We start from the raw sequence: 14135 nt of genomic DNA, 5'->3' as shown, positions 1-14135 counted from the left end.
CGCAAATAGACTTTTTGCTTCTTAGAAAAGATGATAAAGGCCTCTATAAGGACTGCAAGGTCATACCAAGTGAGAATCTTACGACCCAACATAAGCTATTGGTGATGGATTTGGAGATAAGAAGGAAGAAGAATAAGAGGGTCGTGGATGATCGACTGAGGATTAGGTGGGGGAGTTTAACTCTGTCTAGTGCCCTAGAGATAGGAGAGAAGTTGATGGCTATGGGAGCGTGGGATAGTAGGGGGGATGCGAGCAGTATGTGGGATAGGACGGCTAGTTTCATTAGGGAAGCAGCTAGAGAGGTATTGGGGGTCTCACGAGGCCGCCGTGGGGGCACTGAGGGGATTGGTGGTGGAATGGAGAAGTCCAAGGGAAGGTAGAAGCAAAGAAGCAGGCATATGTGAAGTTGGTAGATAGCAAGGATGATGAAGAGAAGCGGATGAACAGGGAAAAGTATAAGATGGCGAGAAATGAGGCGAAGTTGGCAATTTCGGCGGCTAAAATCGCAGCCTTTGAATGCCTTTATGCAGAACTAGAGGACAGAGGTGGGGATAAGAAGCTATTTAAGCTCTCCAAGGCGAGAGAGAGGAAGGCACGCGACTTGGATCAAGTGAAGTGCATCAAGGACGAGGATGGCCAAGTGTTGGTACAGGAAACCCGTATTAGACCGAGATGGCAGTCATACTTTCATGAACTCTTGAACGAAGGAGGGGACAGAGACATTGTGATGGGAGACTTGGAGCACTCTGATAGGCGTCGCGACTTTGGTTATTGTAGGAGTATAAATTTTGAGGAGGTTAAGGGAGCTGTCCGTAGGTTGCGCAGGGGAAGAGCGACCGGACCTGACGAGATTCCTGGGAAATTTTGGAAGAATGCAGGCAGGGTAGGCTTGGAGTGGTGGCCGGGTTGTTTAATGTCATTTTCAAGACGAGCGAAGATGCCGGAAGAATGGAGGTGGAGTACAATGATTCAGTGTACAAGAACAAGGGAGACATTCAAGCTGCGAACAACTATAGAGGTATCAAGCTGCTAAGTCACACCATGAAAGTGTGGGAAAGAGTGGTGGAAATGAGGGTGAGGAGAGGTGTGTCTATTTCAGAGAACCAGTTTGGATTCATGCCGGGGCGCTCGACTACAGAAGCCATTCATATTGTAAGGAGATTGGTGGAGCAGTATAGGGAGCGGAAGAGGGACTTGCACATGGTATTCATTGACCTAGAAAAGGCCTACGACAAAGTGCCAAGAGAGGTCTATGGAGATGCTTGGAGGCTAAAGGTGTACCTGTGGTGTACATTAGAGCGATAAAGGACATGTATGATGGAGCTAAGACCAGGGTAAGGACGGTAGGAGGAGACTCGGAGCACTTCCCTGTTCTGATGGGGTTGCATCAGGGATCAACTCTTAGCCCGTTTCTATTCGCCTTGGTGATGGATGAATTGACGCGACAAATACAAGGTGAGGTGCCTTGGTGTATGTTGTTCGCGGATGACATAGTCCTGATTGACGAGACTCGCAACGGAGTTAACGATAAGCTGGAGGGCTGGAGACAGACGTTAGAGTCTAAAGAATTTAAATTGAGTAGGATCAAGACAGAATGCTTGGAGTGCAGGTTCAGTGGCGTACCGCGTGAGGCTGATGAGGAAGTGAGGCTCGGTACCCAGGCCATTCAAAAGAAAGAAAGTTTCAAGTATCTTGGGTCTATTATATAGGGAGATGGGGATATCGACGACGATATTTCATATCGTATTGGTGCAGGGTGGATGAAATGGAGGCTCGCCTCCGGAGTCTTTGTGTGATAAGAAAGTGCCACCAAAACTTAAAGGCAAGTTCTACAAAGTGGTGGTTAGACAGACTTTATTGTACGGAGCGGAATGTTGGCCGGTCAAAGATGTCACATTCGGAAGATGAAAGTCGCGGAAATGCGAATCTTGCGGTGGATATGTGGGCACACTAGGAGGGATAGAATTAGGAGTGAAGATATCCGAGACAAGGTGGGAGTGGCATCGGTGGAGGACAAGATGCGGGAAGCGAGGCTGAAATGGTTTGGCATGTGAAGAGGAGAGACACAGATGCTCTAGTGCGGAGGTGTGAGAGGTTGGCTATGGACAGTTTTAGGAGAGGTAAAGGAAGGCCGAAGAAGTATTGGGGAGAGGTTATTAGACAGGATATGGCACAGTTTCAGCTCACCGAGAACATGACCTTAGATAGGAGGTTGTGGAGGACTCAGATTAGGATAGAAGGCTAGGTGGCTTATCCTTTCACCATAGTGTTGCGGTTTTGCTCATTTGATTGTGCCATTTGATTTTTGCATTTGATTGCCGCTTATATTTGTTGGGCCGTTGTACTTTGATTATCTTATTTATCTATAGTAGTTAATGCTCCTTTCTTTCCGGACTGTTCTACCATGACTTTCTCACTTTTGTTATTCCTTATTTTCATATTGTTTTCTATATGCTTGGCCCTATCTGACCTTTTGTCTTGTTTTTCTCTCTTGAGCCGAGGGTCTTTCGGAAACAGCCGCCCTACCTTTCAAGGTGGGGGTTAGGTCTGCGTACACTCTACTCTCCCCAGACCCCACATAGTGGGATTATACTGGGCTTGTTGTTGTTATATTTTATAATTGTTCAAATGACTAAGTAAAAGGGATAAGGGGATAGTTCGCCCACTAAGGAATTGTGTGGGTGCCACTCATGGCTACTTGGGTCGTGACAAAGTTGGTATCAGAGTCCTAGGTTCGTCGATTTCGTTGTACAAGGCCATGTCTAATAGAGTCTTGCGGGTCGGTAAGGAGATGTCTGTACTTATCTTCAAGAGGCTATGGGACACTAGAAAAATTCAACTTCTTTATTTCTTTCGTGCTACTTGATTCCAATTGGTATCTAGATGATTCAAATTGGTATCTGACTTTTCTTTCTATTCTCTCACAGATGGTGAGAACTCGTGCGGCAGCAGCAGCAGCAAATGGGTACCCGCGCTGGCCGCTGGGGCCGCAGTTCGTGGTGGAGGCCGGGAAGGGGCCGTAGCCATGGCAAAGGCAGGGAAGCGGTAGCACCAGCCAGGGGTGGGGCTCCTGCGGCCCACCGCTCGAGGAGCTGCGGCGGGTCCCCCGCGCCTCGGGTAGTTCCGGATAAGGCGGCGAGTTGCCCGGCGGCGCTAGAGCGCCGGATATTAAAGCTCCTCGGTCTTTGTCAGACATCATGGTTTGAGTACTGAACCTACTGAAAGGGTTGGCAGAGGCAGGTGTGTTACCCGCTGCTCCAGGTGCTCAGGGTGTGAGAGTAGGTAATCCGGCTTTGGGCGAAGTTCGCACTCTGGGGTTACAGCATGCTGCAGTTATGGCTCCTCATTTAGATGAGGCTCCAGGACCAGAGGTATTTCCTAGACCAGTGGAAAGTCCGGGGATGAGCATGATTTGTTTTGGAGGTTCACTAAGATGAAGCCTCCTGAGTTCTATGGCACTGAGGTTGAGGATGCTTATGAGTTCATCATGGACTGTCATGAGAGGCTCCATAAGATGGGGGCAGTGGAGAAGTATGGTGTTCAGTTTGTGACCTTTCAGCTCTTAGGTGATGCTAAGTTATGGCGGAGGGCTTTTGTGGAGTACAGGCCAGCGGGATTGCCTCCGTTGACATGGACTCAGTTTTATCAGGTGTTCTTAGACAAGTATGTTCACTTTGAGGGACCAGAGACATGATTATTTTAGTAATATTGAGTAGGGTAATTTTTTGTTAGCTGCTTATAAGGCTCGGTTCCATTCGTTGTCTCGCTATCTTTGTCTAGCTTGTGCCTACTGAGGAGGAAAGAGTTGGGCGATTTGTGAAAAGGTTGAACACTGCTCTTCAGTTGTCAGCTCTTCAGCTTTTAGACACAGGTGCTTCCTTCCAGGAAGTGGAAGATCATGTCCGGACTGTTGAGGGTGTTAAACAGGATGGGTATGTTAAGTATGCAGAGATGAAGACCCGAAAGGGTGGTAATTTCAATGGCTCTTTCTCTAAGGGCCAGAGTTCTCAGGTTTATTCAAGACGTCCGATTCAGTCAGCGATGCAGGTTTCTGCTGGAGGTCTATCCTGGGCCAGTCATTACTCTTTCGGGCAGCCAGGAGGCGCACCGCCTAGATTTTCAGACCATGGGGGTTATTCTGCTTCATATGTTTCTGTTTAGCGACCTACGCTGGACCGTGGGTGTTTTAAGTATGGTGTGCAGAGGCATTTCAAGAGAAATTATCCCAGACTTAGGCAAGGTGGCCAAGGTGCTCAGTTTCGCTGCTCTCAGAGCTCCAGCATCAGGTAGGAGAGGAGGATCTTATTATGGAAACCGTGCTCAGACTGGGCGTGGGGGTCACACAGCGAGTAGAGGTGGCACCCAGCCTAACAGAGGCGGGTTTTAGTCAAGCAGAGGTGGGCATCAGCTCGTCAGAGGTGAAGCTCAGGCAGGATAGGTTAATCGTAGTGGTTCGCAGGCTACTGGTGGACGGGTTCGTTATTATGCCTTTCCTGACAGATCATAGGCTGAGGGTTCAGATGCTATCATTACAGGTAACATCTCAGTCTGTCACCGGATGGCTTTTGTATTATTTTATCGGGGTTCTACATTCTCTTATGTGTTTGCATATTACTCTATGGGTTTTGATATGGTCTGTGATTTGCTTGACGCCCCTATTCATGTATCTACTCCAGTTGGAGACTTTATAGTTGTAGATAGAGTTTATCGATCTTGTACTATCACATTTATAGGGTATGGCACCTGGGTTGACGTAGTGATTCTAGACATGGTAGATTTTAATGTGATTCTGGGTATGAGCTGGCTAGCTCCTTACCATGTGATTCTGGACTGTCATGCCAAGACAGTCACCTTAGCTATGCCTGGGCTGTCTAGACTTAAGTGGAAGGGTAACCTTAGTCCCTCCCCAAAGAAAACTATTTCCTTTATTCATGCCAAGAAACTAGTAGAAAGGGGGGTGTTTGTCTTATCTGGCATATATTCGTAATACTAGTATAGAGGGTCCATCTATTGAGTCAGTCCCAGTGGTGTGCCAGTTTACAGAGGAGTTTCCCGCTGACTTGCCAGGCATGCCTCCAGATCGTGATATCAATTTTTGCATTGACTTAGAGCCATGGACCGGCCATATCAGATGGCGCCTGCTGAGTTGAGAGAATTGAAAGAACAGCTTCAGGATCTTCTTAATAAGGGTTTTATTCGTCCAAATGTCTCCTCGTGAGGCGCTCCTGTGCTTTTCGTGAAAAAGAAAAATGGGACCATGCGGATGTGCATTGATTACCACCAGTTGAATAAAGTCACCCTCCTAAATAAATACCCCATCCCTCTTATTGATGATTTGTTTGATCAGCTTCAGGGGCCTTCTGTGTTTTGGAAAATCGATTTGAGATCGGGTTATCATCAGTTGAAAATTCGGGCAGAGGATATTCCTAAGATAGCTGTCCGGACTAGATATGGGCATTATGAATTTCTTGTTATGTCTTTTAGGCTTACTAATGCCCCAGCTGCTTTCATGGATTTGATGAACCGTATTTTTAAGCCATACTTAGATTCCTTTGTGATTGTGTTCATTGATGATATCTTGATTTATTCGAATCATAAAGAAAATCATGAAAAACACTTGAGGATTGTTCTAGGGTGTCTGAGAGACAGGCAGTTGTATACTAAGTTCTTTAAGTGTGAGTTTTGGCTTGTGTCTGTGTCCTTCTTGGGGCATGTGGTTTCGAAAGAGGGGATTATAGTGGATCCGAAGAAAGATTAAGGCAGTGAGAGATTGGGCCAGGCCAACTTTCGTGACAGAGATCTGCAGTTTTGTGGGTTTGGCTAGTTACTACCGTCAGTTCGGGAGAGGGTTTACTTCTATTGCCCATTTGACTCAGAAAGAGGTACCCTTTCAGTGGTCCGACGAGTCTGAGGAGAGCTTCCAAAAGCTTTAGACGTTGTTGACTGGAACTCCTATTCTATCCTTTCCTGTGGAGGGCAAGGACTTTGTGGTTTATTGTGATACTTCTCATTCTGGTTTGGGTGCGGCTTTGATGTAGGAAAAGAAGGTGATTGCTTATGCTTCCAGACAGCTGAAGGTTCATGAAAAAAAAAATCCTACTCATGACTTGGAGTTGGCAACTTGGATTTTACGTTAAAGATTTGGAGGCACTATCTCTATGGTGCCCGTTGTGAGGTATTTACTGATCATCGCAGTCTTCAGCATGTGTTTACTCAGAGGGATCTTAATTCTAGGCAGCGGAGATGGATGGAGTTGCTTAAGGATTATGATATTACTATCTTGTATCATCCTGGCAAGGCAAATGTGGTAGCAGATGCCTTGAGCAGGAAATCAGCTAGTATGGGTAGTTTGGCTCATTTGATTACGTCAGAGCGTCCGTTGGCCAGGGAGGTTCAGACTCTGGCTAACAGTTTCATGAGGCTTGATGTGTCTGATTCACGAAGAGTGTTGGCTTGTTTTGAGGCGAGATCATAATTTCTGGAGCAGATTAAGGCAAGGCAATTTGAGGACGCGAACGTAGGCAAGATTTGTGACAAGGTTTTGAGTGGTGAGGCCAAGGAGGCCATAATTGACAGCAAGGGCATTTTGAGGATTAAGGGGCGTGTCTATGACTTGATTCGGACACTTTTAAAGGAGGCTCACAGTTCTAGATACTCTATTCATCCTGGTGCTACCAAGATGTATCGCGACTAGGATGAGGCGTGATATCGCTGAGTTTGTTTCACAGTGTCTAAACTGCCAGCAGGTTAAGTACGAGCATCAGAGACCCGGGGGTACGCTCCCAAGGATGCCCATTCCCGAGTGGAAGTGGGAGAGGATAGCTATGGACTTTGTTGTTGGTCTTCCGAAGACCTTGGGCAAGTTTGATTCGATTTGGGTCATTGTTGATAGATTGACTAAGTCTGCCCATTTCATTCCAGTTCAGATCACCTATACCGCTCAGAAGTTAGCCCAAATTTATATCCTGGAGATTGTACATTTGCATGGGGTCCCTATTTCCATCATTTCTGATAGAGGCACGCAGTTTACGTCCCAATTTTGGAGGACTTTACAGTCTGAGTTAGGCACTAGATTGGACCTTAGTATAGCTTTCCACCCTCAGATAGATAGTCAGTCTGAGCGGACGATTTAGGTCCTAGGGGATATGCTCCGAGCTTGTGTGATTGATTTTGGTGGTCATTGGGACCAATTCTTACCATTGGCAGAGTTTGCCTATAATAATAGTTACCACTCGAGCATTGATATGGCCCCGTTTGAAGATCTTTATGGGAGGAGATGTAGATATCCTATTGGGTGGTTTGATGCATTTTAGGTGAGGCCATGGGGTACTAACCTTTTGAGAGAGTCCTTAGATAAAGTTAAGGTGATTCAGGAAAAGCTCTTGGCGGCTCAGAGTAGACAGAAGGAATATGCGTATCGAAAGGTCCGAGATCTTGAGTTCATGGTTGGGGAGCAAGTTTTGTTGAAAGTCTCACCCATGAAGGGTGTGATGAGGTTTGGGAAGAAAGATAAGCTTAGTCCTAGATTCATTAGTCCGTTTGAGATCCTCAATCAAGTGGGGGAAGTAGCCTATGAGTTGGCTTTACCTCCAGGTTTGTCTAGCGTTCATCCGGTGTTTCATGTCTCTATGTTGAAGAGATATCATGGTGATGGTTCTTTTATCATTCGTTGGGATTCAGTCCTGTTGGATGAAAATCTGTCTTATGAGGAAGAGCCAATTGCTATTCCAAATAGGGAGGTTCGTAAGTTGAGGTTGAAAGAGATAGCGTCCGTGAAGGTTCAGTGGAAGAATCGTCTCATTGAGGAAGCTACTTGGGAGACGGAATCCGATATGGGTAATAAGTAACCCCAGCTTTTCATTGAGTTGGGTACCTTTCCCCTTGTTTCTTTCTCTCTATCCGTTCAGGGATGAATGGTTGTTTAATTGGTATCTGATGTAACAACCCGATCGGTCGTTATGGGGGCTTTGACCATTTTTACCCTTGCTAGTACCCACCTGAGAATAGAAATGAGCTTAATGTGAACTCAAGGAGTTAGAAGTCTAAAAGCTGAAACTTGTGTTGTTTGTTGTTATGCATTGTCTGAAACTTACCTTCATTTCCGTTGAGGGGATGACTTAGTAAATTTGTCCTCCGTTGGGAATTTCGAGGCCTCGAGTGAGCCGTAATACATTTTTACATTGATCTGCATGTTTAGTTTGTGTTTGTAGGGTCTCAGATTGATATTAGGGTGTTGGGTGAAAATCTGGTGAAAACACCGGAGCTCGAGTTGATTTGGACCGCTGCAGCGGTGGTAATACCGCTCTAGCGTGTCCGCCATAGCGGTGCGTGGTTTGCCGTTGCGGGAAATGGGGAATTAAATGAGGTCAGCCATAGCAGGACGAATCCCGCTATAGCGAGACCGCCGTAGCGAACCTCGACAGCTGCAACAGTTAACAGGAGGCAGAAACTGTGTTTTATATTTCATATTTTGAAGTCATTCCCCACGTAACACCAAAAACAGTTCCCAAGAAATATTGAGGCAATTTTTCTAAGGTTAGGGCACCACTCTTCATCAAAGTAAGTCGCAACTTTTATCTTCATTCATTCCATAATCGTCTTAAGTTCCTACATCCGCTAATGGTTCTTTAATGGTGAATTGAGAGGTTAGAATCCTAGAACTTATGAAACCCTTAAGTAATGAATGGATTATTGATTTTATTGTTGCTTTATTATCTAGGAGTGTAGAATATGACTTCCTAGAATGAGATTTGATTATTAATGGTGGAATTGATTAATTGAGACATAGGGTTCCAGTAAAAATGGAAGCTTTAGCTTGAAAACTGATTGAAAGGGGTTGAATTGATTAGAAAACCCATGAATTGGTATAATATGCTTGTTGGGATTGATTTTAGGATGAATTCACACCTAATGATAGTTCACCCTTTGAAAAAGGGTAGAAGTAGTGGGGTTTTCTTCCCCAAATTGTTGTTGTTAAGTAGATGATTCCTTACTCACTTAGAGTTACTATTTCTAGTCTTTGAACGTTCCGCAGCTTTAAGAAAGGGGAAAGTTGTTGCAGAATAATTGCATTGATCCAGTTCGGCTTTGAGGTAGGTTATGGTTTACTTGAGTTAGACTTTGATTAGTTGATTGTATGTGTAGTAAAATTGAGGGAAGAAAGTATGTATAGGTCTTCAGACATGGCATCTGGAGGGACATTACTTAGGTTGGTAGGATCTCTGATTATGTGGGCTCGTCGCCATTGTTGTTATATCTTTTGAATCCTGAGTGGAATTTGTTATGCTACGTTATGTTATGAGAAGGAAGGAGTTCATATATACTTTTCTTGTGATTGAGATGATTTCATATTCATGTTGTTGATGAGTTGAATTGATTGAGTCTTGATATGACTTGTGGCATTATGTCTTGTGTTCTTGATATTCATTTGTTGACTGATCATACTCCACATTTACTGATGAACTGGAAATACGTTGAGAAACACATCGTGACGAGAAACAAAATGTTTATATATATATATATTACTATTATATATAAGAGGGAATGTGAGGACTTTTGTAGTCCTCACAATAATTTCCCAAATTTTTAAAAACTTTTTCATTAATTACTTTTATGTCCTAATTTTATTTATTTAAGTCAATTTTTTTTTTGTTTTTTGTTTTTAGAGTCTACTTTTCAAAAGCTATCGAGCCTGGGGACTTTTGTAGTCCTTACAATAATTTTCAAATTTTTTTAAAACTTTTTAATTAATTACTTTTAGGTCCTAATCTTATTTATTTATGTCAATTTTTTTGTTTTTGTTTTTAAAGTCTACTTTTCAAAAGCTATCAAACCTCCTACCTCATTTTTCACGTTCTTTGATTTTCTGATTGGTGCTCGATATCCGCATTTGAGCCCAATTAATCCAGATAATTCGCACTGCATCGCGCCTATTCGGGGGAGCGCTTCCTCCAAAGATTTTTTTCCATATCCATGTTCGAACCCCTAATCCCTAATTAAGAGAGGAGCAGCTCCATCTGCTGCACAAGTTAAATTATGTATTTGTCTTAAAAGTTCATTAACTATGTATAGATTATTTATTTAGAACTAAATAACTTCAGAAAATTAGGATACATAAGTTATAATTTCATCAAAATGGAAGTTAAAATATTAAAGGAGTGGAATGAAAATTTTGCTTTTATATAACTACCCACTTGTGGGACTACAATGGGTATATGGTTGTTGTTGTTGTTGTTGTACACTTGTACTAACACAAATTATATTTCTTTAGTTAAAATATCTGCTTTTATATCTTGAGTTTGGGCCCGGGCTTAGCACGGGCCTCACATAACTAGTATATATATAAAGGCACATTTGACAGGGGGTGAGGATGTGGCCTAGTTATAGGCTCGTGATCCGAGATCAGTTCCGGAGCGAGTGGTACATGGACGTCATGGGTCCCCTGCAGGTCATGGATATTTGGGGAAATAATACAATTTAGCATGTGTGTACACGATTGAGATTCTGTCATTATTACATTGCATTACATTGGACTTACTTTATTCTTGTGGTTGGTTGATGACTGAACTTGTGATGGCTGAACTTATCTGATTTTCGAGACTAATTGACGACTGGACTTATCATATGCCTGTGTTGGCTGAATTTTGTTATGACAATATTTGTTTATGTGTTGTTGTGCCTATCTGCCTATTTTGTTAATTTTATGAACGTATGCATGATACTATTCTTAGTCCACCTATGATACCTACAAGTACTTAGTGTTTGTACTGATACTATTTTGCTGCATCCTTTTGAGTGCAGATTGTGTGCCGAAGACATCTTTCAGACCTCATATGTAGCTGAGGCCAGTTCCCTGTCAAGCCCCAGCTCGGGGAACGTGCGGGCACCTACTATTTCCTACCTTAGTAGGCGAACTCGTCCTTTATGCAACCGATCATCAGTAAATAATAAATGAATGAAACCCTAAGAATAATACAATAAGTCTGACATAATATAGAAATACTAAGTGCGAAAGATAAACCAATCCCAATCGTGGTCTGATCAGTACAAGAGCTACTAAATACTACTACAAGTCTGAATAGTCAAATACATCATCTGAAATACATATTGTCTCGAAATAGAAATGGGACAATAAAGAAGATAGACTCTCAGTCTACATGGATCATCAGTAGCTCACCCTTAGCACTCTCGAAACGCCGCCTCGGGATCAGTTGCGGGGTGTGGAAGTCTCCCCAACAACGAACTCTGCACTCATAAAAAGAGTACACAAAGAAGGTAGCATCAGTGCAAAACACGGTACTGAGTAAGCATCATAGGCTGACATCAGTTAGATCACCCATGCAAACAAGAAAACAGGAAGATAATCATGCTCACAGACAGATACAAGTCAACAAGTACAAATAGTGTAATCAATTACCAAACCATGTCTCAAATATTTCACAAGTCCAAACATAACTAAATACTCAACCAATAACTCAAATATAACCAAAGATCAATATCAATCCAAATGATAATAAGAACATATACTATGAATGCATATGAAATGCAATGCAATGATATACACATGCTCCGGGGGGACGATGTCCACCTCTCGACAGTCGTGACCCATGGGGAACCGCTAAGTCCATGTACCGTCATTCCATATCACACGGCCTAGAATGACTTCGCCATCCAAATCATTGCTAACCACTCCGTATCACGTAGCATAGAGATGGCTCCACAAATATAGCATGTCGCTTGAATCATACTTACCTCCGTCATCACCATTTTCCAATATCAAGACCAAGACAGATGTATTATCGATATGGGAAAGTATGTCATGCAATGAGAATATCACACATAACATATGAATTCCAATCAATTCATATAAGTACAGCCATCATAGTACAAGTATCACATAAATCCGTTCCTTCCAACCAGTCTTCCATAATACATAGAAACCACCAATTCTCATAAAAAAGCTACGCATAAACCTAAGGATTCTAGGGGCGACGTGCCCGAACACACAAGTCACACAACAGTACCAACCTAAGAATTCCATCCAAAACTTCATACCCAAAGGTTCACATGATGTCTCCAACAATTCCCAAGTACTACATACGAGTCGCTAACCGAAGTCTAACCAAAAGGTAAGCCATAACCTACCTAGAATGCCGAACAGAAATCCCAAACAATCATGCGAGTGCCTTGCCCTTCCTTAATGACTCCAAATACTCAGGATCTATTTATAACGTAATCTAGATTAGAAATAATGAAGAACAATACCCATATTGCTAGGCTTCTAATTTGGTCAATTTAAGCCTATGGGATTTGGGAAACGGGCCCATAAGGGAAAAATGGGAAATTCGAAAGTGAAACATGCAATTCAAGTCTAAGTGATCAAAACCCACTAATCAATTCTAAAAAAAAACTCAATATTAAGCTAAATTCGTATTTATAGAGAAACCCCCAATTTGGGTATGAACCCTAATTCTCAAATTCACAAATTGGTTACTAATAATGAAGGAATCATGTTTACAAAGCTATTATCCATCAATTCCATACTAGTATAAGCTTATTCCATCAAAAAATCAAGGTTTGATAACCAAAAAATCATTTAAGAAAGAAACCCCAAGAACCCTCTTTAATCCTTAAGTTATTGGAAGACTCCAGCATGAATCAGGGAGTTTCTAAGGTGAATTATGAATCATAAATGATGAATAGGGTTAGATGAACTTACCCCAATGAAGAATATCCTTAGGATCTCTTGTTTTGCTCCCAAAGTCGCACTAAAACAGAGAGTATTAAATGAGGAGTGATAGGGTTTGAAAGAGGATTTTACGTCATTTAACTCCCCATCGACCGCTACAGCGGTGCCACTGCATCGGTGACTTGGCCGCCCCGGCAGTCAATCACAATTTCTATAGGCCGCAATAGCGGCAGGGCCATCGCAGTAGGGATACCGCTGCCGCGGTCTTGGTGTCACCATGGCGATGCACCAGACACCAGAATTTCCCAAAACTCCACAAGTCTCAACCCGAAATTTGACTATCACCCGAGGCCCCACAGATACAACATAAATATGCAAACACACATGAAAACACGCTACGAACTCACCCGTGGCCTTGGATTTCCCAACAGGAGGCTCGTTGACCAAGTCAACCCCCCAATACTCCAAAACCAACTTTCTAATCTAAGTCCCAAAACGCATTCTAATGCATTGGGAACCAAACCGAACATACCCACAGGTCACAAACGACCATCCGGACCTCTCGGAATTGACGAATTTTTAAAAAAGGTCTGTTTTACCCCAAAGTCAACTCTGGGTCAAACTTCTTTCGCTTTAAGGCTTATTATCACAAAAACCAATCTCATATTCATCCGATGACCTCGAAAATCGTACTATCCGCTCCCGCAAGTCTAATATAAGCTAATGAAACTCGAAAAGGGTCAACAAGGTCAAAAGTACTGTAACGGCCAAACGGGTCGTTACATTCTCAATCAGATCCGAGGGTGAGCTCCTATCCATGCCATGCCGCCTGAAGATCTTTCCTTATTTGGATGTGTACTTTCATTCCAGATATTTATGGTTATGTTAGACATTTAATTCATTCATTAGACAACTTTATGTTTTAGAGTCCTTGTACGATGACTTTCGAATCTTTGGGGTTGTAATAGTTAGGACTTCCGCAGTTATTTTATTTATGGCAATGATTTAGACTTATTTATGATTTATTTCTGGTCATGATTTTATAATTGTTGAAATGATTAAGTAAAAGGGATAAGGAGATGGTTCGCCCACTAGGGGATTGTGTGGGTGCCACTCACGGCTACTTGGGTCGTGACAACACTACAACACACTGTATTTATGGCTACGAAATCTAAGCTATGATTTTAAAATCGTAGCTATTACTTAATAATAGCCACAAAAATTTGAATTCCATAGCTATCTATAAATTCGTAAAATTTCTTATCCACGAAAATCAAATTGACAAAGCTAATTCTTTATTTTTGTATAATTGTAAACAATCGTGGCAATAATTACCTAAATAGCTACAACTTTATTGCTACTATAAAATTTTGTAGCTGATCGTAAGTTTTTGCCACCCGATAGAAGTTACTGCAGCTATAGTAACCTTTTAGCCACAATAAATTTT

General features: G+C 42.7%; 1 protein-coding gene across 1 annotated transcript; it reads left to right on the top strand.

Annotated features, from left to right (window-relative positions):
* The first annotated feature begins 460 nt into the window (after window positions 1-460).
* On the top strand, window positions 461-3437 carry LOC132062425 (uncharacterized). Its single transcript, XM_059455000.1, has 2 exons — window positions 461-878; window positions 3226-3437. Exons 1-2 carry the CDS (start codon window positions 461-463, stop codon window positions 3435-3437), a joined length of 630 nt encoding a protein of 209 aa, XP_059310983.1.
* The last annotated feature ends 10698 nt before the right edge of the window (window positions 3438-14135 follow it).

This window comes from Lycium ferocissimum, chromosome 7 (genome assembly GCF_029784015.1).
Source record: "Lycium ferocissimum isolate CSIRO_LF1 chromosome 7, AGI_CSIRO_Lferr_CH_V1, whole genome shotgun sequence".
Taxonomy (NCBI): domain Eukaryota; kingdom Viridiplantae; phylum Streptophyta; class Magnoliopsida; order Solanales; family Solanaceae; genus Lycium; species Lycium ferocissimum.
This window is presented reverse-complemented; position numbering and strand designations above follow the sequence as displayed.

What these genes read in the sequence shown, in the direction of transcription:
- LOC132062425 (XM_059455000.1), top strand. Translation starts at nt 461, where the DNA reads ATGGCGAGAAATGAGGCGAAGTTGGCAATTTCGGCGGCTAAAATCGCA. An exon ending in GAAATTTTGGAAGAATGCAG is followed by an intron (nt 879 to 3,225) that starts GCAGGGTAGGCT and finishes ACCTACTGAAAG; the next exon opens with GGTTGGCAGAGGCAGGTGTG.